Genomic DNA, 22,763 nt, shown 5'->3' with positions numbered 1-22,763 from the left:
CTCCTTTCAGTTTGAAACTGGAGAGTCGGTCTACTCCTCCAAGCAGTGAGATACTGGTATTGTACTCTGTCACTCTACCTCACCACCTTAATCTTATCGATCACAATATCCACAACATGTCTGTATCCGCTGGTAGTACCTTCTCTGGATTCAACCCCAGCAGTTTCAATGGGTTTCGACAACTGCACCCTGTCCAAGCACAGTGGCATGGTAACACTCAACCATCGCATTTTGAGGGTTTCAATCGGCAAACGGAGTATGATCCAACGCGTGGTCTGACCACGACAGCTTACAGCGGTCAGACTCCATCAGTCCAGAGTCAAGTTACACCTTCGAGTGATACCAAGTCGTCTTCTTCTTCCTCCTGGTGGTGGCCGTTTTCAAGTAAGAAGGAGGCGCCAATTACTTCGACCCAGACCCAATCACAACCCGCGCCACCTTCACACTATTCGCCATCCGTCGCACCTTACAGTCCTTATATTCCTTCAAACCACTACAACAATCCATCAACGCCACAAGCCATGAGCGAAGCACAGAGACAAGCCGACTACCAGCAGTTCCTTCAATCGCGTGAGCGTCTCGGTCAGTTTGGCTCCTATGCGCTGACAAGCTTGCAGAGGGTTCTCAGACCATCCCCTCGAGTGGTGGCACCGTACCGTCTACCTTGTCCTCTGGCGGCCCACAATCACTCATCGCTCCATCAAGACCTAATCTGGGACAGGGTACAGAAGTTTCAGCGAATTCTCAACGGACGGACATGAGGGTCATCCAACGGGCCGACAAGACTCTGCTAGTGGAGGTGGATACAAGTCAAGTCAAGTCGGACACATACACCATCACCACTGCGGATGGTACCGCCTTCACGATACAGATCGGGGGTAATGGTACACGGACGGACCAAATAGTCATCGATCGTGAAACGTGAGTCCATGTTCGGGACCTCAGCTGAGTCCTCGAGCGATCCATGGGCTTCCCGATATGGCCTTGAACCTCTGTCAACAGGAGTCGCAAGGACGCGTGACGAGCGAATCAAGTGGTTCTCCGACATGCTGACTGCCAGCAGTGAGTCCTTCTCCAGGGAACTCGTGACTGATGAGATAGATCCAGATGCACCACCGACTGTCATCCGGCTCGCAGCCGAACACATGGCTGACCGGGCAGGAAATGCAATGCTGCCACAAATGTCCCAACAGGGATTATCTTCTCAACAGCAACCTCAGACCGTGCCAAGCGGTGTCTCGGCTGACTTGGTGCAACGGTGAGTTGAGAGGGATGCTACGTATCGGCCGATTCAACTGACCAACTATCATGCTCAGGTTGGGTGCCTCTGCAAGAAATCAAATCGCTGGCGACTCTATCGACTACAGTGTCGTCACAAGCTTTGACCCCTGGGCCGACAGGATGTTAGATTCACAAGACTTCTCGAATGCCGATGAGCTAACGAAGCGGCATATGAAAGATATGATGTTCAGCGAGTATGAAGGCATCAAGATGCAGCTTCGACAACGAGTGACAGACTTGCCGGCCACGACTGAGGCGAACAACGAAGTCAACAAGTCGACCTGCAAAATTGCAACAGAACGTCTCGCAAGCTTCGCCCCGTACACAAGCATGCCTGAAAGCACAACGCGAATCACCCAGGCCATGGACACGGAAGCCCAATACCTTCAAAGCAAATTTGGACCATCGAGGTCTTGGTTCGGCTGGGGTGGTTGAGGGTGTTAGACCCTTCTGCATGCTCATCGCTTGATGATCGCCCAAGCGGTGAGACTGGCCCCACCCGATGGCATATCATCCGCTCGCACCCACTTGTCTTCATCTGCCTTGCTCAACGCCCCTAACAGCCTTTCATTCCCTCGATCCTTGACCAATGCCGTCCCCTTGTAATCCAATGCGCTTCGAACCCAAGTCATGACCGCATCACCGATAGCTCCTGGGGCATGATCCCAGCTCTGTTCAAAGCATGGAGTAGGCGACATGCCGATGGTAGGAAGGTAGAATTTGATCGGGTGAGATGGAAAGGGCTGGATCAAGTCTGCCAGCAGGAGAGAGGCAAACGAGTTGATCAGGGAAGGATGAGATGTTGTCCCAAGGGTGTAGGCCATCTCGACAATTTCCAGAGTTCCTCCCTTGGCTAAAACTCGTGTAGCTTCCTCCAGTAGATCCCCCCATTTGGGCTCTGGAACGCCAAGACCCACAAAGCGGATGTGAACGTAATCGAATACTCCGGCATCGTAAGGCAACGAAGTCAGACTACGAGGGGATTAGCGAGTCGAAAGCCTTCGAGTCTGCTCACAAATCGGCCTGTGACCAGGTTATCCTATGAGCAAGCGAAGACAGACGTCCAGTCAGAGCCTGTTGACATGGTACAACGTCCACTCCGATAAAATCGGCTTCCGTCCATACTGAAGCTTGTGAGATACACCAATGGCCTGATCCTGTACCCAACTTGGCGTCAGTACCAGTTATCAGCATGTGCCACTCACGTCTAGCACCGTTTTGGGCGATGTATCTGGACGGGCAAAGGTGTGACCGCCTACAAGTTCTGCTAGGGATTCATGCATACGAGCTTCTCTGTTCCCATATCAGTGACTGGTGGTCTCACCCAATGAGTCGCTCACAGGTCCAAAACCTCACGTTCCCAACCGACCCTGTAAACGCCTCTGTACAAACTGTGTGTAACTTTCTTGGTTCCTTGCCAGGTTCCACCAACACCACCAACACCACCATCACCACCACCACCATTATTGCCACCGTGGTTCACTTCCCCGCCGCCCTTGCTGATTTCACAGTTCGGTTCAGTCGCCGGGACGGTAGTCTGCCAAGCCGCAAACTGTTTACCGCATGGTAAGATTTCCGCTACATTGGGGGGTAAGAATAATTTGCTTCCAGTCGCAAGGGCGGTAGTATCATCTTGCTGAACCAGACCCAGTACGCGCTCTCTGTTGGTGCGTGATCTTGGTCCTGGTCCTGAACCTGATCCTGCTCCTGATGACACGGTGGATTGTAGACTGGAGGCATAGAGTGTCTCATCTTGAGCGGAGGATATGGTTGTCCGTGTGTCCACTCGAGGACTCGCCTGTGATGGTGGCGGCCGTGATGGCGCTGCTGAGACGTATGGGTCGTGTACCTTGTCTCGCTTCTCGTCCAGAGATGTCCCGAGTCGCCCATGCATAGCGAAGAGTGATTATAGCAAAGGGGGGAGATGAGGGAGGGGTCCAATGGGAGAGTGGGCGTCGTGTGGGTCATAGGGGAGAGGAGGGAAGAGAAAAAAAAAAAAGTGACGGAAGATTATGCACGTTTTCGCCCTTGACTCGCTCTGCTCTGCTGTATACCATGCATCAGGATCCTCGCCGAGTGATATCGGTGACGCTAATGTACGATCTCCAACCCTCTCTCCCTATCTATTCAGTCCCGCATAACGCAATGTACCATAACGTATACGCCGCCCATCGGGTAAGCTAATAACGAAGAATCTGGTGATGTACCGTATATCTCTTTTTTTTTGGGCGCTGTTCCCGTTGACAAAAATGGCGCTTGTTCGCTCGGGTTCAATTCCTTGGGAAAAAAATGAGCCCAAAAAGATTTCCAGAGACAAGAGGGTCAGGGAGGAAACCCCCCCCCCCCCCTGAATCCCACGGAAGAGCTATTCTATCTATTTTTCGATTCCAATCGTCTTTCCTGGGTACATACCGGGCCTCCTGAACGAGATATGACGTTAAAGCACTCCCGATGTATGGACGCCGCCCACTGCTCCCTTGGCCAGATCCTGCCTCGTCGCCCCCTTAAATTTTATTTTTATGCGAGACAATCGATCCTGGGTTCCTGTGCTATCTGTCCAGAGGGATGGATGCACTCACGGAAACCTTCCCTGTACGGAGAGAATGTACCGAGTGGTGGACGGAGGAGGTCAGCAGGGTTTCGAAAAAAAAAAAAGCAAGGAGAGATCCATTTTCCTGAGTTTATCGGGACCAGGTGGCTCGGTACCACCTCTCCTCAGGCACATTGACCCTAAGCCTGACCAGTATCTCCTTCCTCATGGACGATCGCTTCTGGAGATCTTTGAATGCGTATTTATAAAAACGACTACACACAGACACAGACACAGTCAGCTGGCCCCCGTTCTCTCCTTTCCGACATTATGGAAATTTGAAGTCTCATAGCATCTATCTGCCACTCTTCATTTCATTCGTTTCATTTCATCAGCCAACAGCAAAGAATCTGCTGACAGTCGAATTGAGACATCAACGACCGTCCTCCGTATCAGCAGGTATATCCTTTGCGTCAAAAGGAAAAAGAAAGGGGCTAGAACTCTGATGGTAGGTCGGACCCCTGTTGGTGAGTAGAAAGCTCTGCTCACGACACACCTTTATCAGTCCATCGGAACCCCGGCCTTATATCCATTAAACATACCATCCGCCCCGCCCTCATCCTCATTCTCTGACAATATGAGCGAGCTCGAATCTGTCTCAATCGAGAGCGCAACGCATCGAAGACCGTTTCCATCCTCATCTCTCCCTTCCACCCCTTTGCTCAGATCGACTCCCGCTCTCGATCAGCAACCCTCACCGACCGATACCATCCTCCAGACCCCAGAATTCAAAGCGACTTCACCGGGTATATCTCAACATGCCCACCTCAAGTCCTTTGCGTCCATGCCATCTCCTCTCATGATGGACAAGCTCTCGATCCCTCTCCTCCCTCATCGATCGATCAAGCGCGTCGCAGACCAATCCCCTCCTCGAACACCCAAAGGCCATCCTTTGGAGGCATCTCGCGTGAGTCTTGACCATTTCATTGGGGCCGCTCCGCTGAAAACGATTTTGTCCTCTAGCGGGTGTATACCATCTCCAATCCCTACACTACCACTGCCGCCCGCATCCTCCGTGTACCTAGACGTCTGCGTCCGCTGGCACTTTTCAGCTTTTGCGCCTTTGTCTTTTGTGTCGTTTACCTCAACCATGTCATGTCAACGACCCCGGCTGTTGCACCGGTCGTCCAGCAACAGAGCTACGTTTTTATGGAAGAAGCGCGAATCCAACGGGTCCCCACTCGCGTCAGACCTCATCTTGCCTTTCAAAACACTTACGAGGAGCTCGCAGCCTTGATCTCGGTGAGTCTTGGCTCAGAGACTGCAAGAGACTGACGTGCACACAGTTTGTCACATCGACAACCGCCAACAGTCTGCCAGATCTCAACCCAGAGCGACCCATCGACCCCAGCACAGTGCTAGACTTTGATCCCAGTCACGAAAATGCCCGAGACGATCTCGATCTCCTGGTGGAGCACGTGAACACTGTCTATCCTCTTGTCCTCTTTGGCAAGATGCGAGATCCTTGGCACCGAGAGATCAGGAAGATCCTGCACTCGTACCGAATCTATCCCGAACCCCTGATCGTCGATGTCGACCAGCGAAGAGATCATCACGTCTTTGTCCCACTCCTGCAGCGGCTCTTGGACACGCCAGATCTCCCACAAGTACTCATCCGCGGTCAAGTCATCGGATCCTACCACGAGATTCTGGCCATGAAGGACTCGGAGACCCTCGTGCCCACTCTGGAAGGGTATGGCTTGTCAGTCCGTGACTTGAAGAAGCGAAAGGGAGTCAGAGAGAGGGAGAGGGTGGAGAATGAGAGGATCCTTGGACCCGCTCCCATTGAAGATTTCTAGAGCGACTTTCAAAACGAACGACCTGGGACGGGGGACTGTTCTTCTCTTACTGCATTTTCCGGCTCCTTTTTATGATTACATGGTTAACGTCTGGCACCTACAATATATCTCATCTAATGACCATTTCTTTCATGCCCTACAAAAATAAAAATTCACCATCGTTTCATGCAGTCTGCATGTCATCTCGAGTCCACAAGCTAGTTCGTTACTGTCTGGGCCCCCTGACGTCAGGGCGATTGATCTTTTTTTTTTCTCCTTCGGACCAGACCGAAAATCGTGACATTTCCCCCCACCTAGCATTGACTCATGAGGCATTTCATATTCCCACTTTCGATGGGTCACGAGTTGCTGCTGGGAGGGAGGTGATCATCATTATTCTCATTCCCATTGTTCGTCTGGGCTTCTATTGGACTTGAATCTCTGTGAGAGGTCAATCAATGACCCATCGCCCAACATGGCTCGATTCTCCCATCAGCTCAAGATACAGGTCGCCATCTTGATACTGACCAGGTTGGCAGAGCCGAGTGAGTTCGAGTCATCGTCTCGCGCGCGAGAGAAGAAATGCATGCATGCATGCTGACGACTCGATTCAGTCACATATACAGGTGAGCATCTATACATATATAGGCCTATGGTCTCATAGTCATCAGTCATCTTCCCGTTCATCAACCAGATGTAAGTTTCAATACGATGCAGAGCATTTCCTGATACATACACTCAGGTGTCTTGAGCTCGGTGTCACGGACAATAGCGACAAGGTCGGATTTTATTCAGGCTTGGTGGTGAGTTGACCTCGTCACTGGCTCATCTCTCAGGAATCCACATTTGCATTCGTTCAATTCTTTACAGTATATCATTGGGCAAAACTATCAGAGTGAGCTCTTCAGCTGTCATTGACCCCTGACACCCGTAGTCGCATCGGACGCAAACCAGTCATCTTACTAGGTCTCACAGGTGTGGCGATCTCCGGGACGCTATTGTAAGTAGACCTCATTATGGATCATCCTGACGTATCAGTGGACTATCCACAAGGTTCTGGATGATGATAGCCGCCAGAGCCATCTCTGGTGCACTCAATGGCAATGTCGCCGTCATCAAAGCCAGTCTTGGCGACATTACGGACGAGTCCAACTCGACCGAAGCTTTTGCCCTCTATGGCCTTACATGGACAGTGGGCTCCATGATTGGGTAAGTGAATGGATGGATAACAGATCACGCTGATAATGTAGCAACTCGATCGGCGGAACCCTTTCGCACCCATTCGAAAGGTTTCCTAGTGTCTTTGGCGGCTTTCCCATTTTCAAGCACTTTCCATACCTCTTTCGTAAGCGGACCCCCTCCTGGCCACTGCTCACAGTCAAAGCCTGTCTAGTGTGCACTTTTATGACTCTTCTCGGTCTTTTGTTTGGCACGTTCTGCTATCGCGAGACCCTGCCCGGTCCCACCGGTTCAATGTTCTCCATGCGCGTCTTCTCGCCGACACATAAACGTCATTCCTCGTCTTCGACCAGCGTATCCGACACTGAGACTCTAGTTGGCGACGACACGCCTTCGACTGAGATGTTGTTGGCTAAAATGCCACAGGGTGTCGATGGTCCGGGCCTAGCCGTTCTGGAGCCTCAACGATGGGGTTTCCGAAGCCTCATGGGCTATCGACCTGTGCAGATCCTCTCACTGACAATGTTCCTCAATTCGTTTGTCAATGGCGCCTGGTCCGCCGCCTCGCTGCTTTTCTTCTTCGACAGGAACAAGTGAGTGTTCTATTGATTGTTGGAGAGTCTGACCATGCAGTGGCTTGAATATGTCAGCCGCCGCGATTGGCAGTGCACTTGCATTGAACGGATTTTGGTCTATCGCTTGCCAGCTCTTGTTCCTCACACGTATACGGCGCTATTTTGGCTTAGCTACTGCCTACAAGCTATTGACCTTTGGATGGATACTGGTCTGGGTCCTGCTTCCACTTCTTCGGCCAATCCTAGTGGCAGTCGAAACGCCAGTGCCAAACGAAGCCGGCTCCTTGGCGTATGCGGAGGAGAGAAGCTGGACCGTCACCATTTGTGTCAACCTCCTGCTAAGCTACGTGACTTTCTGTGGCATGACGAGCAGTCTGCTCATGGTCCTCATCAACTTCTCCGCGCCCGATCGTACAGCGCTTGGTGCCGTCAACGGAATTGCCACCGCCGTCGGATGCATGTCAAGAGTCATCGGTCCATCACTGATCAGTGCGGTGAGTCGAAGCATAAGCGTGCCCATTTGGGGGGCTCATCCTGTTCTAGCTTTTCGCCATATCCGTTGACCGGGGCATTCTCGGCGGAAGATTGTGGTGGGTATTTATGCTCTTTGCTTCTGCAGTCAACTTTATATGTTGCCTATTCGTGCAGCCGGATGCACCGTCGCCGGCTATATTCACCAAAGGCGATGACGAGAGCTGAGAGATGAGTCATGTTACGCCTGTAGAAAATATGTAAAGCTGCGGTATGACTTATGAACAACATATGCATTGATGGTTATTTTCAAAATTCTAAAGAGTTCGCCACTGGCCTGGATGCTCAGAAAGCCGGGGCTCAGTAAGGAGATCTATGAGCCGATGCTAGCCATCGAAAAGCCAGCAAGCAAGAGGAGTGTGCTCTTGCATCGGATGTACAGACGTGGTCACCTATGACTCTGCTCGTCCCACTAACTCCACGTGAGGTGTTTGGCCACGCAGGCCACCAGGTCCGCTTTGCCGGCGCAGAGACCGGCAGGTAAGGAGAAAAAATAATAAAACTCTATCGGATCTCATTCGCGTAGACGACTTGGTCGACTCTGCCATCCTACATCCTTCCTTGATCGATTTGGACATCCTGTGGGCATCTGTCGCTGCCCCATCTGGGCCGACTGGACACGCTTTGTCGTCGGATTCGGTTCGGAGCATGACACTCTCCCTTTGCTCGCCACCTCAATGCACGTTTAATTTAGTATGACTGTACCATTGTTGACCTTGGCGCCTCCTGCGCTCGAGCTAGGCGCCGCTCTCAGTTTGGGAGAGCCTGGCGAGAGCACAACGATTGGAGATGTCTGGGGCGCCATCACAAAGGCAGCGGAGCTCGTCAAAGATGGGTCCCGACTAGAAAATCTAGCCTGGCGGTGAGCTACATCCCGTTTTTTTCCCCCTTCTTCTCGAATCCTCGGCGGTTTTCCTGATCTATCTACCTCAGACATTGGGCTCGTCGGCCAGTTCACAACCGTCACGCATCCTCTTCATCTTCCATCACCACCGCCAGCTCTATCTCCATCCGTACGCCAGACTTGGAAGAACCGTCCAAGCTGGCTCGATCGCCCCCGTCCTTTGGTCAAGCACTAAACCTCTTGCTTGAAAAGGACAGCTTCAAGGACTGGGTGTCCGAAGCGAAACGTAACAATGTGCCAACTCTTTCACTACCGGATACCCCCGTAGCCAATGTTGAGATACGTCTGGTCGAACCCACCCCCGTGCCCAGTCGTGTAGGCAGTCTAGGCGGGAGTCTCGCTACGGGCACATTATTGGGCGCTCGGAGCAATTGGCAAGATGACCGCGACTCTAAGCCTCGAGGGAAATTCTTCTTACCTTCGAGTCCGACAAAGGACTCGAGCGAGGAAGACGCGCGGGTGGAGGAGCTGCCTCGACCTCCAGCTCGTCGGAAAGCCTCATCTGCAGCAAAAGGCAGACAACGAAAACGTCAACCGGTCAAATTTCAACAACCCCCAGATGATGAAGACGACTGGTCGGACGAACCCGAGGAACCTAAAAGCGTCAAGTCAACAGAGGAAGAGGAGGCACAGAAGAAGCGAGAAATGTTTGCGAAACAAGCCATATTCGGAAGGTCGAGTCAAGGATTGCTGAGTGGGATGCTCAAGTCAGGTGGTAGTATGGTGGACTTGGTAAGGGTACATGGTTGGATTAAAAGCTGAAAAGCCGTCTTCTAGACATCAGCACCTGGCTCATCCGCTCTGCGCTCATGTCCGACGCATGGCGACCTCACTGCGCTCGCTCGATCGCCAGCTGCACCCAGCCTCTTGAGGAGCAAATCTGCCATTGCTGTGCCACTTCAAAGCGGCATCAGCGTGACTTCCCGGTCCGGCGCAGATTCCTTCGACGAGGCCACCGATGATGATTTCCTCGCGACCTCGGCCACAAGACAGAAGCTCGACAATCTCGCCAAGAGACAAGCAGTACCTCAAGGTCCAGCGCGGACCGATGAACGAGGCGTCATAGTGCCTGATTCCCCGACCACACGACGAAGGGCCATCATCATGCGGGAGATGTCGGAATCGCTTAGAAGAAGTCAGTCTTTCATGAAAATGACAAATCCTCCCAACATATTGACCTCTTGTCTCCCATAGATCTGATTCTAGAGCGAGAAAAGTCCTCTGCACCGCGTGTATCGACCAGCCCCAGGAAGAATGTCCTCGCAGGAGGCTTTCTTCGCCCCCTGACGAGGGTAGGCGACGAGGTCAATCGGGCAAAATCGTCTGCGAATTTGACCTCTGAAGCTCCACCGATGGTGCGTCGATCGACCGAGGGAGCTGGAGATGGAGCAGAAGAGCGGAGAAGGAGACTGAGCCGGAGACATGGTTCCACAGATACTTCTTATCGGTCGCATGGTTGGTGAGACTTATTTCTTGTTGTATGTAACACGTATAATCGACACGTGGCTCGGTTTTCGGGCCCTTCTCGGCCTGGCGTCATTTTTGTTATTAGCCCTCGTAGCATGCGCCAAGATATCATCTGTATACGACCTCTGACATGGCTTCCAATATCGCGTCGGCGTCGAGTAGTGTCACACCTGAGAGGCACTTTGAGAAGAAGCGGAAAGTTCTGAGGGCATGTGATAGATGTCGGAGGAAGAAGATCCGTTGCGATGGACCAATGAATAGCCTGGTGGCCAGCAGTGAGTCACCACATACTTGTCGACCCTGATCCTTCAAGAATGTGCAAATTGCGAGGAGAACGGATTCGACTGCACTTATGTGGAAAGCGCTAAGCGTCGTGGCCCACCAAAAGGCTACATGGAAGCCATCGAGCAGAGAGCGGGGCGTCTTGAGGCCATCCTGCGACAAATCCAGCCCGATGTGAATTGGGACTACACGGTTGGTCCGCGGCCTGATCGCGAGGAATTCGACCTTGCGGACCATCAAGAATCTCTACGTCGACTACAGATACCGCCTTGGCCTGCGACTAAGCCGATCAAGCTTCCTACGAACGTCAGTGGGGTCCCTTCACCTCCTTCTCGTGTTCTCGGTCCTTCGCCTTGGCAGTCGTACGAGCGAGATCCCAGAAGGCCACCATCCACACCTCCCGACGACTTGGAAGCAGCCAGAATACATATCGCCATGTCGCAAGCGATGAACAAACTTGATCTCCGGGAAACCCCTTGGCGCTTCCATGGCAAGGCTTCCGTCTCTCACCTTATCGTGCAGGTCAACGAAATGCGTTTCAGTGTGACTGGTCGGAATGGGATCGATGGTATCAAACAGCTCAAACGAGACGAGTACTGGATGATCCCCGAATGGGAGCTCGTCGTTGCTCAAGACACAGTCAGAAGTCTTGACGAGTCCATTTGGCCGTCGGCCTTACTGGCCCGCGAGCTCATAGACGCCTACTTTGCTCACGTCAATTTCCACCTCCCTCTTCTCAGCAAACCAGTCTTTGAGAGACAATATCACTCGGGACTGTGGAGATCCAATCACGGCTTTGCGAAAGTGTGCTTGATGGTCTTTGCCAATGGCGCCAGATTTGTCGACAACCCAGAAGTCTATTGGCCGCGGGATGAAGCGCTGTCTGAGGAGGGAAGAGATCGTCTCCGCTTTGACAGAGACGGAACTTTACGATACTCGGCCGGCTGGAAATACTTGCGAACCATGTTCAGCATGGGACACAGCATTTTGCAAGGGCCGACATTGTTCGATTTCCAATGTCAAGTCCTCACCTGTTGTTTCCTGCTCGGCAGCGCTGTGCCCCATCTCACCTATCTCGTCTCCGGATTCGGTCTCAGAGCCGCTCAAGAGATTGGAATTCATGTGCGATCGACCCTCTTGCATGCGGACCCGGTCGAACGGATCCTGTTCAATCGAGCGTTCTGGTGTCTTTATCACATCGACAGGTTGAACTGCGCGGCAATTGGCCGATCTGTGGCTATACAGGATACAGATTTCGACGCCGACTACCCCATTGCCGTTGACGATGAGTATTGGTCCGGAGACTTTGTGCAGCCAGCACATGCGGGTGTGCCCAAAGTTGCCGCTTTCGTTCATACGCTCAAGCTGGACCACATTATAGGAGCCGCTCTACGAACGATTTACGCCATCAACAAGCTTCCTGAACACGGAGCCGATAGCGCAGCTCAGAGATCGACTGTGGTCGAATTGGACTCGGCCCTGAACGCATGGGCAGACGCGGTGCCAGACGGATTGCGATGGGACCCGACCAGAGCCGATCACGGCTTGTTCGAACAAAGCGCAGTGCTGTATGTTCACTACTACTTTTGCCAGATTCTCGTTCATCGTCCATTCATCCCTTCACCGAAAAAGGCCGAATCCGTCGGATTACCTGCTCTGGCCATTTGCTCGAACGCAGCACGTTCTATATGCAGCATTGTCGATACCGTCATGCGACGGGGTCGCGGATCCGGTCTTCTGCCAGGCAGAATTCTCACCGTTCACTTTATGCTCCCCGTATGGATCGCTTCACTCGTTCTGCTCATCAGTGTCTATACCGGGCGTCAACAACCAAGCGAGCGAGAAAGAACCGTTGGGGACATTCAAAAATGCCTCGCCGCAATGAAGGAGCTTGAAGTGACTTGGAGACAGGCGGGGAAATTGACGGACGTTCTTGCAGAATTTGCAGAGGGACTCGAGAGCCTGAAGAGTTCTGAGCAGTCCTCACACGGCGAGAAAAGAGCATTGACGCCCGAATTAGACCTCAATATACTCGAGCAGCTGCAGAATGGGGAGCTAGATGAGCTATGGGAGCAGCTGTTTCCGCAAGGATTCTCGTGATCCATGCATTGCATGTTACTAGTAATAAACCCATCCTGTCATAAATGTCATGCTTCCGTCAAAATCTGTGCTGAGGAAACCCCGTAACAAAGCTGCAGATCCGCAGCTCACCACCAGGGACCCGAATCTGCCTGAGGGGTTCCTGTCAGGTTTACCAATTGGGTGTCGAAATCGGTTGGAAGGAAGAAATCCTCCATTCCGGCATATGGGGCTTCGGCGGGTGCTGATGGGGCTCCAAGGCTTTGATCGTCGAGAAATCTTACATCATTAGTACGTTTTACATCTGTGTGGACTCACAGAGGAATGCCTTGCCCAAAGATTGTATCTAGATCCCCGCTCGCCACGCCAGCACTGTCAGACGGAGACAGTGAAGGGAACGGCAGCAGGGTCGCCTTTTCAGCAGGCAATCGTCGCCTCGCGCGCCGCAGCAAGAGCTTGAGTGAGCGACCATAACGTGGCGCCGGGACTAAATATCAGATATGTAATTCGCAGCATCACTCACTTTCTGACAATAGATCCGCCAGCTCTTTGACGTCTCGCATGGTCTTCTCAAAATCCACTTCGTCGGGAAAGAGTCGGGTGATCCGCATCAGAAAGGACGCAGCAAAAGCAGCGCAAACGTCTACGATCAGCGTGACAGAGATTGAGGACTCACGAGTATAGTGCACGGCATATTTGAGTCGATGGCGGTACTGAGACTCAACATGGGGACCTGGTCTGAAACTCACCTGGTCATTCCGCAGGCAGATCTCGATGCATCTCTCAGCGTTACGGATTGATTGAATCGCAAAGGCCTGTGCATTCATGCCCAGCTTGAAGACATCTTGTGGTTCACGGATATCTCGCAAGAGTTGAGAATTGGCGAAGAGTCTGGTGTGAGCCGTGAGTGGAAACAGGCTGCTCACTCGGCGTATTGTCGCTGAATTGCCACTTGCACGTCAGCCACATGGTTCACTCAGTACCCACAGGACTCGTAAACGAAGCTATCGGCATCTTGACGCGACACTATATGATTAGCGTCTTGTGCATCGCCATACTTACTGAACGTGACTAGCCAGTCCTTCTCCCACGCTTCAAAGTCGTTGTTGGCTGCGATCAGATAATTGAGAATGGATTCGGTGGCAGAGCTGTGCAGCGACGAAATGATCTCGGAATGGAGAGGCGCTAATGTCAGCGAGATCTTCTACCGCTGATTCACCTCGTAGAGCCGTGAGCTCGACCATTGAAACCAGTCTTGCATCCGAAGCGATGGACAATGGATGCTCGAGGAGACGACGACACGACTTGATAGACTCGTCCTCACGGAGGATGGCTGGCCGTCCATTTCCGTACGCCATTCTATTGTCAGCGAAAAATTATTGAACCGACGCACTGATGCTCGAAGAGATACAGCTGACAAGTTCAGTTCAGGAATCAAATCACAGCGGAATAGAATACTCACGCAGAACCATACACGAGATTGAACAACGAGATGTCTCTCAGTTTCGAGCTGTGGCCTGGATTTTCCTAAACCCATGCCGGTCCGCAGAAGCTGACCAAAGGCCTGATCGAGACCCATGTCTAGCGCCAATCGGACTGCGTGCCCACCAGGTAGCCAGCCTCGATCAGAAAAAGTCGCAAGCAGGCCTGGCATCAGCTGCATCAATCGCCCCATACCCACTCATTGCCTGCACTGCCTCTACTCGTGGAACACGTGCAAACAGTGTACCGGATGCGATACGCTGAGCATGAGCACGACACGCAAGTTGGGTATCGCTTGGTGGCCCTAGTCCGTCAGCCTCGACATTGTGACAAACCCACCGCCACCATCTCGAACACGGGCCCCAATCATGATGATGGTAGTGATGCAAAAGGGTGAACGCCGACGAAGGCTGCGGCATCAGCATACGATGATCCACTACACTCACGACTCCCATGTATCCATATTGGGGTCGAAACAAGGCATAAAGTCTGAGCAACCACTGAAGAATCTGTCGTCAGCCTCGCAAGTGGCAGGACCTTCACATTTGCATCATCTCCCGACCCTCTTCCTCGGACACTAGGCCATCCGCAACAGCGTCTGGGTAAGCATGCACATGTATGACAGGTTCCGACTTTCCCGTAGAGGCATGTTCAATGATGCTCGGGCCTCGAGGTTCCGGAGAAGCAAATCGAGCCCGTTTGATTTTCCCCGAGGGCTGAATGGTTGTAACATGCTCTTCCCTCGCTCGCTCCATGGCAGCTTCGACCAATCCAGCCATGTTTGACATCGCTTCCAGCGGTCGGGATATTCCCTCACCCAGAACGTCTTCTGGCCCCACGGACATGGCGCGAGATGGCGGAAGGGAAGGCGAGGGGTTTCTCTTCACTCCAATGATCTGCTCTGGCGTTGGCACGGAATCAGATGGCCTCGCCGAGTGAAGTGAGGACCAATCCGGTTGACTATGCCAAGCAGGACTTGAAGTGGAAGGACGAGGCTCCAGCGATCTCGGCAGAGCAGGCTGAAGCAGTCTGACCAAGTCTGTCAGTGTGCTGTTGATGGAGGACACTTGATGCTCGAGGGACCGCAACCGTCTGCCGGTCAGCTCAAATTCCGTGGAATTGGCTCACTCATCTCCTGCCGGCTCTACCACTTTCTCTGGTCGTTCCAAGACGCAGTCGAGGCCAGCATGACGGCAGCGCTTACACGGCGGATCGTCTCCTCCGACACATCGCATCTTCATCCGCCTGCAGTGGTTGCATGCGCCTAACGATTGTGAGAGGACAATTGGATGGACACTCACGATTGACTCTGCTAATGATCCCCTTCCTGCCATTACGAGATCCCTCCCCATCGACCGATCCACCATCATCTTCGTCCTTGGGCATAGTGTATGGAGTACAATGTATGATTGATGATCACTTCGGCTTTCCGGTCCGAGGGGACAATTCTTTGATTGATCCCCCCGCTTTCTTGTCTTTTGACTTTTCGGGTCCGGTCAACCACGCGCGACCGCGATTGACCAAAAAGTTGAACATTGAGGAACGCGTCTCCTTTTTGATTCATAACCACCGCACAACCACCCACTCACCATGCCTCTTAAATCCTTGGAGTTGTACAACTTCAAGTCTTACAAGGGCACACAACTCATAGACTTCGGTGATTCTCCCTTCATCTGTGTGATTGGTCCAAATGGTGCCGGCAAGTCCAACTTGATGGATGCTATCTCGTTTGTCCTAGGTGTCAAGTCGGCTCAATTGCGATCGACCCAGCTACGGGATCTCGTATACCGTGGTAGACACAGCGCAGAAAATGGCATGGATGTGGATGACCAAGAGCCATCACTCACTCAAGATGGTATGCAAGCTCGCACCGCCCATGTGACTGCCACCTATGAGGATGCGACCGGCAAGGATTGGCATTTCAGGCGAAGGTGAGCCTCTGCACGGAATGGTCTCTGACTGGAAGCATTGCACCATCAGGACAGTCTTCTTACACGCTCAACGGCAAGGACGTGTCTTGGAAGGCATACAATGCACAGCTGGAGAAGTTCAACATCCTGACCAAGGCAAAAAACTTTCTCGTCTTTCAAGGTGACGTTGAGAATATCGCCATTCAGGATAGCCGAGTCCTCGCCAACCTCATTGACAGGATTAGCGGGTGAGCTTCCCCTCTCTCCTCTGTGCTAATGATAGCTCGCTGGACTACGAGAAAGATTATGAGCTGGCGAGGGTGGAGCAATTGAAGGCTGCAGATGCGTCGAGCGCCAACTACTCCAGGAAGCGTACGTTGATTACGGAGGCCAAACACTTCAAGGAACAGAAGGAAGACCTCCAACAGTGGGAGCGGCTGCAGAATCGACATGTGAGGTGTCATTCGTTCCGCACTGACGATAGGATGCGGCGGTCAAGAAGCTGTTCCTCTGGAGACTTTATCACCTGACCCAGGAGATCAATTCGCGGACCAAAGAGGTGGAGTCTGCCACTGAGAGATTGTCCGAGCTGCGAGATGAGGTGGTGAGACCGTTGCCCTCCTGTAACTTGCTGACCCGCAGCAACGAGGAGAGGACAACCTGAATCAGGCTCGATCCGCTCATGGCGAAGCTCAGCTGAAAGTCAAGAAGAGAGAGAAAGCCGTCAAGGAAGGCGAGAAAGCCCTGGAGGACAAGGTAGAATCAGAGATTCAATACATTCGCTGACTGGCAGAAACCTGAGCTCGTGGCAGTCGACGCACAGATTGAACACAGCACGAAAAAGATGACGGAAGCCCAAAAGATTGCCGACCGCGTCGCTCAGGATCGCGAGCGACAGCAACAAGGCCTCGAAGAATTGCGCAAAGGGCAGCGGGACATCGAAGACAGGATGAAGGAGGCTGCCGGTGGGTTTCAGCCTCCACTCAGCGCTCATCTGCAGAATCTCAACGCAAAAATCTTCGGGCAGCGGGCTCCCTATCCGGCGAGGATCTCGCGGAGTATCAGAAACTGTGCGTGCCGCTTCGCTTTTCGAGCTGACAACTCAGACGTTCTGCCGCCAATTTGGTCGCAGTGTCTGAGCGCCGTCAAGTGGAGACTTTGCAGCGCGAGGAGAAGACGCTGAGAGATGCTGTGGCGATGGCAGAGGACAGGATGCAGCAAGCGGACAGGCGACTGTCGAGCCTAAATGAAGAAGTTCAGCAAACATCATCACATCAGAGAGAGGTGAGAATTGCCAAATGCCCCCGCTCACCGTCAGCTCCAAGCGCGTTTGGACAATCTCAGGAATGATCGAGAATCGGACAAGGCCAGATTGGACCAAGCGGTGGCTGAAAGACAGCGAATCAAGTGAGCTACGATCAAGGTGCCACCGCTGACGCCACAGCATCAAGGAGACAGAACTCAACGAGAAACTGCAGGATGTGTTTGGAAAACTCCTATCCGCAGGTGCAGACAAGCGAGAGAGCGAGCGCGAGAAAAAGATGCGTGAAGTGATCAACAATCTCAAACGTATCTTTCCTGGTGAGTGACGTCGTCGAGGTTGCATTTCTGATCGAAAGGGGTGCACGGTCGTGTCATTGAGCTCTGCAAACCAACCGCTCGCAAATACGACACCGCTGTGGCGACAATACTAGGCCGACATGTAGATGCTATCGTGGTCGAGCATGAGCAGACCGCCATCGACTGCATTGAATACATGCGTAACCAGCGTGCCGGCCAGGCGACATTCATCCCTCTGGATACGATTCAGACAAAGCCTGTGCAAGAGAAGTTCCGCAACTTTACGAAGGGAGCTCGACTCGCCATTGATTGTATCGAGTTCGAGCCCGCCGTGGAAAGGGCCATGCAGCATGCCTGTTCAAGCTCGTTGATATGTGACACCATGGAGGTGGCAAGATACGTTTGCTACGAGAAGCATCAAGAGGTCAAAGGTGAGTGCCTCCAACTGTACATTTCTGAAGATTAGCCGTAACTCTGGATGGTACGGTGATCCACAAAAGTGGTCTCATCACTGGAGGCACCAGCTCAGGCTCCTCACGCAAGTTCAATGATAGCGATGTTGAAAGTGAGCAAAGAATCTCCCAGAGCTGATCGTTAGATCTGCAGAAGGCGAAGGAGTCCTACCTACAGCAACTTCGGGATCTGCAAAAGTCAGCATCGAGCGCCAAAGACGACGACGCGCTACTGGATCGACTTGCGAGATTGGACGCCGAGATCAAGGTCGTTTCAGAAAGCGTGTCAGCTGTCACCATCCGGCTGCAAGATCTCAAAGCCGAGCAAGACAACCTCAGAACCATCATCAAGAACGGAGTTCCTGAGGAGGAGAAGGCGCGGAAGTCTTTGAGAGCAACTCAGGTGAAGCTGGACAAGGTGTTGCGGGTGGTCCAAGATGCAGACGACAAGGTCTTCCAGGCCCTGTGTGCCAAGATTGGTGTTCAGAATATTCGCGAATACGAAGATGTCCAACTCAAGATAGCTCAGGCGGAGAGTGAAGCGATGGCTGCGTTCGCCGCACAGAAAGCCCGAGTGAAACATCAGTGAGCAAAGTGTCATGAGGCATGCTGAAACATGCACAGGATCGACTTCGAGGCTACGCAGCTCGACAACACCGAGAATCGCCTCTCCTCTTTAGAAAGCTTTGCGGAAAAATCCCGACAAAGGCTGGAGGAGTTGGAGCGAGAGAAGGCAACGATCCAAAAGGAGCTCGAACAAATCCGTCAAACGATCAGACAAGCGCGCAGCAAGCTGGAGGCAGCGGTGCAAGGTAGCGAACAGGCTTTGCAAAAGGTGGACCGGGTTCGCGAAAGCTCCAGGGAGATGTCTCGACTCCTCGACAAGGCACTACGCAATATCGCTGGCTGGAACGACGAGATCTCAAAGTCAGCTTCGGATCGACATGCCATCTACAAGCGATGTCGACTGGAGAACATTGAGCTCCCTCTGGTCCGCGGTCGCCTAGACAAGGTACCTCTCGATGCTGCGGATACGGACCTCAGCATGGACACGGATGAAGACACGCAGAGACCTGTGGTCACCGAGGACTATGGGATCGAGCCTGACTTCCGAGGACTTGACGAGGAAGATCGAGAGGTGAGACCTGTCTACGTCCTGCCCCGACTGACCCAGCAGAACGACCAAGAAGATTTTGGCAAAGAGCTCGAGGAGGAGATTGGTCGATCGAAAGCTGAACTGGAAAGAACGGTGCCAAATCTGAAGGCGCTTGACAGGTACGATTGACGAACAAGCTCTGTGCTCATCTCAGATTGGCGGATGTCGAGGGGAATCTGAGCGAGGCAGAGAAGGAGGCTGAGCTCACACGACAAGAGACGAAAAGGGCGCGTGACCACTTCCAAGAATTGAAGAAGAAAAGGTGACCTCTCCGTCGAGTAAAGCTGACGATCAGATGCGATCTATTCAACGCGGCGTTTCGACACATGTCAAATTGCATCGATTCGATTTACAAAGATCTGACCAAAACCGATTCAAAAGGGACGGGAGGTGTGGCTTTCCTGTCCTTGGAGGACGCCGACGTGGGTTGAAGCTCAATGAGCAGGACTGATCTCAGGAACCTTACCTTAGCGGGGTCAAATACAACGTCATGCCTCCAGGCAAGCCCTTCATAGAGACGGAGCAATTATCGGGTGGAGAGAAAACCATGGCCGCCTTGGCGCTACTGTTTGCCATTCACAGTTTCCATCCTGCCCCTTTCTTCGTTCTCGATGAAGTTGACGCAGCTCTTGATGCGACAAACGTCTCCAAATTGGCTCGCTACGTGCGAGCTCAAGCTGAAAGTCAGGTGCAATTTCTCATCATTTCTCTCAAGCCCAACTTGTGAGTCGAAGCCACAGAATTCAGCGACTGACGTCAGATATCAACGGGCAGACGGTCTTGTGGGCGTGTACCGAGATCAGGAGGACAATACGTCCAAGTCTCTCACGCTTGATCTGCGACAATATGCCGAGTGATTTGCGCCAGATGTGGTCGCTGTTGGATATCCACCCTCCATGTATGTATGCGTTTTGCTGGTCATTGAACTATTGAATGATGGAATGAATGGATGGACCTACTCTGCCCGATGCAGCAAAATTCCCAGAAAATAATGATAAAATAGGCTCCTTCGGCCAAAAAGTGTCAGCAACGAATCTCTGGAACAAGTCTTTCCTTGTTCAATTTATCAGTCACCAGTTCTCGTGCGTCTCTGCAATCGCTCTCCCTGTGTTCTCCTGAAATTCCACTGCTCTGGATATTGGCACTGTCAAGCCAGCCTCCTAGTCGAAGCTTTCCTCCTTTGGTGTCGGACGAGCAAGCAACCACTGCCTACGCAAAACTAGACGCCTTGCGTCATGTCCCTTCCTGATTTGTGCAAACATTACGAGCCGTATTTCATTCTTCACGAGGACAAACTCAAAGCTATTGTCCGTCGCTTCCGAGATGAGTTCGAAGAGGGACTCGCCGAGTATGGACAAGATATGGCCATGGTGCCAAGCTTCGTGACCGGCGTCCCTGATGGCACGGAGGAAGGGTGAGGTCTCTTCGACGACTACATAGCAAAACTCACGACCCTGACTAGCACGTTTTTGGCTCTTGACCTCGGTGGAACCAATCTGTGAGAGGTCTCTCAAATGCTTCGCTGACTCGCAGGCGTGTCTGCGAAGTGCGCTTGCTGGGTCAACATCGTTTCGAAATCAAACAACAAAAGTACAAAGTGTCAGACGAGTTAAAGAAGGGCCAAGCTGTGATATTGTTCGGTGGGTCTGGTCTCGTGCGCTATACTCACTTCTGTAGACTACATCGCAGATTCGGTGGACAATTTCTTGACAGAGATCGGCTCAGAGATTGGAACGGAAGGCCCATTGCATCTTGGTTTCACCTTCAGGTAAGGAGAATACGTGGTATTGTCACTGATGTGACAGTTTCCCAGTCGAACAGACCGCCATCAATGCTGGCAAGCTGTTGACCTGGACAAAGGGGTTTGCCGCTCAGAATGCTATCGGGCACGATGTTGTCAAACTACTACAGGATGCGTTCGACAGGAAGCATATCCACGTTCAATGTAGCGCCCTGGTTAATGACGTGAGGGACCGCCCTGTTCCTGACTGACCCGACCCACAGACCGTTGGAACCTTGCTCTCTCGGTCATATCAAAACGGTCCGGCTCTAATAGGAGCCATTTTCGGGACTGGCACTAATGGTGCATTCATCGACGAGGTCAAGACCGTGAAAAAGCTTGGACAGGAGAAAATTCAGGAAGCTGAGAGAGGAGGAGAGCATGCAGGCAAGTATATGGTGCTCAACACGGAGTGGGGAGCGATGGACAACAAGGTGCGGTCCATTCGTCCTACGTGAACTGAGCCATTAGCGCACTACTTTGCCGATATCAATATTCGACAACAAGGTGGACCGGGAGAGCATCAATCCGTGAGCAGAATCCGGGGCTTCACCTGACGCTCAGACGCAAGCAAATGTTTGAGAAGATGGTCTCTGGGATGTGTAAGTCGGAGTTGGCGCAATTATCGCTGACATTCAGATCTGGGCGAGGTCTCACGGAATATCTTGCTCCATTTCATCGATTCTGGGCTGTTGTTCGACGGATTCTCCAGTCCCGTGCTCAACACCCACTACGGATATGACACAGCTTTCGTTTCAAAAGTGGAAGGCGCCAAGGACAATGCCGAGATCAAAAGGATCATTCTGCAGGACCTTGGCGTAGAGGCAGACCATGTGACGGAGACTTGTATCGAGATTGTGCGCTGGGCATGTCGAGTGGTCGCGACGAGAGCTAGTTCATTGGCAGCATGTGCTGTCGCCGCCGTCGTTTTACATACTGGCAACGATGGATCCCGGGCCGAGCCAGATCGAGGAGTCGACGTGGGAATGGATGGAAGGTGAGAGTTACCAACGGAATTGTGATTGACTCCGGAGTGTGGCCGAATTTCTACCCAATTTCGAGACGAGAGTACGTGACGCTCTGAGATTGATTCTGGGGGAATCTGGTGAGAAACGAATAAGTCTGGGCTTGGCGAAAGATGGCAGTGGAATTGGAGGTGAGTTCTGTTCATGGCACACCCGCGCGCACGCTCAATGTACTGTCATAGCGGCCTTGACTGCCCTGCAGGCAAAGAAGGCTATGGATCGTCGGGGGAATGAAAAGAGCTCAGTAACGCATGTATGAAAGCTGTAATATGCATATTACTAGAGATGCCTGGACAGCTGCCGGCCCCCTCCCATACCGAGGTCAGCTAGAATGATGACCATAGTCATCCCGACAATCGATACAGTAAGTGGCTTGTCATGATGATGCGGGTAGGACCTGACGCGAACGCCTCTTCATGTGATTCTGACGAAAGCAACAAGGTTCCATTATCGATTCATATCATTCCTCGGCTCACCCCCACCCAAATCCTCTGATATCCCCCCTTGACCACGGCCAGAATAAGCAAAAGACGCTTGCTGACTATTCCAGGGACCGCAGTGAGCCAGTGCAGAGTTTTCTGACTACGCATACCCACTCTGACTACTGATCTTCTACGTCTGAATCTTAAACGACGAAGAATTCAATGAATCCAGAAAGAACAAGTTTATAAGAAAAAGAAAAGGAAAAAAAGGAAAAACAGGGCGTAAATTCGGCAGCTGCCACAGAAGCCC

General features: G+C 52.4%; 9 protein-coding genes across 9 annotated transcripts; 7 read left to right on the top strand and 2 right to left on the bottom strand.

Annotated features, from left to right (window-relative positions):
* Positions 1-116: 116 nt before the first annotated feature.
* On the top strand, positions 117-1,262 carry BD324DRAFT_607095 (hypothetical protein; the record flags this gene model as incomplete). The annotated part of the gene is made up of 4 exons (XM_022014048.1): positions 117-570; positions 618-921; positions 959-1,062; positions 1,102-1,262. 4 exons carry the CDS (start codon positions 117-119, stop codon positions 1,260-1,262), a joined length of 1,023 nt encoding a protein of 340 aa, XP_021873714.1.
* A 477-nt stretch (positions 1,263-1,739) lies between these two features.
* On the bottom strand, positions 1,740-3,175 carry BD324DRAFT_648546 (hypothetical protein; the record flags this gene model as incomplete). Its single annotated transcript, XM_022017854.1, has 4 exons — positions 1,740-2,253; positions 2,297-2,448; positions 2,487-2,574; positions 2,622-3,175. The coding sequence occupies 4 exons, from the start codon at positions 3,173-3,175 to the stop codon at positions 1,740-1,742; spliced, it is 1,308 nt and encodes a 435-aa protein (XP_021873713.1).
* Positions 3,176-4,040: 865 nt separating this feature from the next.
* On the top strand, positions 4,041-5,859 carry BD324DRAFT_615560 (hypothetical protein). Its single transcript, XM_022014739.1, has 4 exons — positions 4,041-4,319; positions 4,377-4,778; positions 4,835-5,113; positions 5,158-5,859. Exons 1-4 carry the CDS (start codon positions 4,317-4,319, stop codon positions 5,668-5,670), a joined length of 1,197 nt encoding a protein of 398 aa, XP_021873712.1. The 5' UTR covers positions 4,041-4,316; the 3' UTR covers positions 5,671-5,859.
* Positions 5,860-6,007: 148 nt separating this feature from the next.
* On the top strand, positions 6,008-8,178 carry BD324DRAFT_615557 (major facilitator superfamily domain-containing protein). Its single transcript, XM_022014738.1, has 11 exons — positions 6,008-6,194; positions 6,264-6,275; positions 6,321-6,345; positions 6,392-6,452; positions 6,486-6,544; positions 6,584-6,649; positions 6,688-6,858; positions 6,900-6,994; positions 7,034-7,421; positions 7,462-7,897; positions 7,947-8,178. Exons 1-11 carry the CDS (start codon positions 6,125-6,127, stop codon positions 8,100-8,102), a joined length of 1,539 nt encoding a protein of 512 aa, XP_021873711.1. The 5' UTR covers positions 6,008-6,124; the 3' UTR covers positions 8,103-8,178.
* On the top strand, positions 8,175-10,424 carry BD324DRAFT_615552 (hypothetical protein). Its single transcript, XM_022014737.1, has 4 exons — positions 8,175-8,796; positions 8,868-9,570; positions 9,616-9,973; positions 10,033-10,424. The coding sequence occupies exons 1-4, from the start codon at positions 8,630-8,632 to the stop codon at positions 10,299-10,301; spliced, it is 1,497 nt and encodes a 498-aa protein (XP_021873710.1). The 5' UTR covers positions 8,175-8,629; the 3' UTR covers positions 10,302-10,424.
* Positions 10,425-10,435: 11 nt separating this feature from the next.
* On the top strand, positions 10,436-12,687 carry BD324DRAFT_576473 (fungal-specific transcription factor domain-domain-containing protein; the record flags this gene model as incomplete). The annotated part of the gene is made up of 2 exons (XM_022013191.1): positions 10,436-10,580; positions 10,619-12,687. 2 exons carry the CDS (start codon positions 10,436-10,438, stop codon positions 12,685-12,687), a joined length of 2,214 nt encoding a protein of 737 aa, XP_021873709.1.
* BD324DRAFT_615541 (hypothetical protein) lies at positions 12,681-15,543 on the bottom strand. The gene is made up of 17 exons (XM_022014736.1): positions 15,450-15,543; positions 15,277-15,412; positions 14,692-15,240; positions 14,595-14,657; positions 14,488-14,558; positions 14,348-14,452; positions 14,129-14,313; positions 14,060-14,079; positions 13,886-14,025; positions 13,729-13,851; positions 13,654-13,692; positions 13,593-13,617; positions 13,416-13,557; positions 13,343-13,379; positions 13,190-13,309; positions 12,985-13,153; positions 12,681-12,945 (listed from the first exon to the last, which is right to left on the bottom strand). Exons 1-17 carry the CDS (start codon positions 15,532-15,534, stop codon positions 12,795-12,797), a joined length of 2,160 nt encoding a protein of 719 aa, XP_021873708.1. The 5' UTR covers positions 15,535-15,543; the 3' UTR covers positions 12,681-12,794.
* Positions 15,544-15,693: 150 nt separating this feature from the next.
* Positions 15,694-20,238, top strand: BD324DRAFT_587072 (putative cohesin complex subunit and chromosome segregation protein). Its single transcript, XM_022013750.1, has 19 exons — positions 15,694-16,079; positions 16,115-16,306; positions 16,342-16,510; positions 16,543-16,662; positions 16,701-16,814; positions 16,852-17,023; positions 17,059-17,128; positions 17,165-17,342; positions 17,377-17,465; positions 17,503-17,639; positions 17,678-18,049; positions 18,085-18,183; positions 18,217-18,655; positions 18,695-19,208; positions 19,248-19,345; positions 19,381-19,488; positions 19,522-19,648; positions 19,684-19,949; positions 19,987-20,238. The coding sequence occupies exons 1-19, from the start codon at positions 15,739-15,741 to the stop codon at positions 20,081-20,083; spliced, it is 3,702 nt and encodes a 1,233-aa protein (XP_021873707.1). The 5' UTR covers positions 15,694-15,738; the 3' UTR covers positions 20,084-20,238.
* BD324DRAFT_615534 (putative hexokinase) lies at positions 20,239-22,316 on the top strand. Its single transcript, XM_022014735.1, has 11 exons — positions 20,239-20,640; positions 20,689-20,724; positions 20,760-20,866; positions 20,904-20,994; positions 21,032-21,191; positions 21,231-21,440; positions 21,478-21,536; positions 21,571-21,608; positions 21,646-22,003; positions 22,041-22,162; positions 22,214-22,316. Exons 1-11 carry the CDS (start codon positions 20,462-20,464, stop codon positions 22,288-22,290), a joined length of 1,437 nt encoding a protein of 478 aa, XP_021873706.1. The 5' UTR covers positions 20,239-20,461; the 3' UTR covers positions 22,291-22,316.
* Positions 22,317-22,763: the final 447 nt, after the last annotated feature.

This window comes from Kockovaella imperatae (genome assembly GCF_002102565.1).
Source record: "Kockovaella imperatae strain NRRL Y-17943 chromosome Unknown BD324scaffold_2, whole genome shotgun sequence".
Lineage (NCBI taxonomy): Eukaryota > Fungi > Basidiomycota > Tremellomycetes > Tremellales > Cuniculitremaceae > Kockovaella > Kockovaella imperatae.
Note: the sequence above shows the minus strand (reverse complement) of the source record. Positions and strands in the feature narration are given on the sequence as shown.

Coding starts and splice junctions, on each gene's coding strand:
- BD324DRAFT_615560 (XM_022014739.1), top strand. Junction 4,779..4,834: donor ATCCTTTGGAGGCATCTCGC/GTGAGTCTTGAC, acceptor TTTGTCCTCTAG/CGGGTGTATACCATCTCCAA. Junction 5,114..5,157: donor AGCTCGCAGCCTTGATCTCG/GTGAGTCTTGGC, acceptor ACGTGCACACAG/TTTGTCACATCGACAACCGC.
- BD324DRAFT_615557 (XM_022014738.1), top strand. CDS start 6,125: ATGGCTCGATTCTCCCATCAGCTCAAGATACAGGTCGCCATCTTGATA. Junction 7,422..7,461: donor TTCTTCTTCGACAGGAACAA/GTGAGTGTTCTA, acceptor CTGACCATGCAG/TGGCTTGAATATGTCAGCCG. Junction 7,898..7,946: donor GTCCATCACTGATCAGTGCG/GTGAGTCGAAGC, acceptor ATCCTGTTCTAG/CTTTTCGCCATATCCGTTGA.
- BD324DRAFT_615552 (XM_022014737.1), top strand. CDS start 8,630: ATGACTGTACCATTGTTGACCTTGGCGCCTCCTGCGCTCGAGCTAGGC. Junction 8,797..8,867: donor CTAGAAAATCTAGCCTGGCG/GTGAGCTACATC, acceptor TATCTACCTCAG/ACATTGGGCTCGTCGGCCAG. Junction 9,571..9,615: donor GTGGTAGTATGGTGGACTTG/GTAAGGGTACAT, acceptor GCCGTCTTCTAG/ACATCAGCACCTGGCTCATC.
- BD324DRAFT_615541 (XM_022014736.1), bottom strand. CDS start 15,534: ATGCCCAAGGACGAAGATGATGGTGGATCGGTCGATGGGGAGGGATCT. Junction 14,453..14,487: donor CCGTGTTCGAGATGGTGGCG/GTGGGTTTGTCA, acceptor CTGACGGACTAG/GGCCACCAAGCGATACCCAA. Junction 13,310..13,342: donor ATATGCCGTGCACTATACTC/GTGAGTCCTCAA, acceptor CGCTGATCGTAG/ACGTTTGCGCTGCTTTTGCT.
- BD324DRAFT_587072 (XM_022013750.1), top strand. CDS start 15,739: ATGCCTCTTAAATCCTTGGAGTTGTACAACTTCAAGTCTTACAAGGGC. Junction 16,511..16,542: donor AGCGGCTGCAGAATCGACAT/GTGAGGTGTCAT, acceptor CACTGACGATAG/GATGCGGCGGTCAAGAAGCT. Junction 18,184..18,216: donor CAATGATAGCGATGTTGAAA/GTGAGCAAAGAA, acceptor GCTGATCGTTAG/ATCTGCAGAAGGCGAAGGAG.
- BD324DRAFT_615534 (XM_022014735.1), top strand. CDS start 20,462: ATGTCCCTTCCTGATTTGTGCAAACATTACGAGCCGTATTTCATTCTT. Junction 20,725..20,759: donor GACCTCGGTGGAACCAATCT/GTGAGAGGTCTC, acceptor GCTGACTCGCAG/GCGTGTCTGCGAAGTGCGCT. Junction 22,004..22,040: donor GACGTGGGAATGGATGGAAG/GTGAGAGTTACC, acceptor TTGACTCCGGAG/TGTGGCCGAATTTCTACCCA.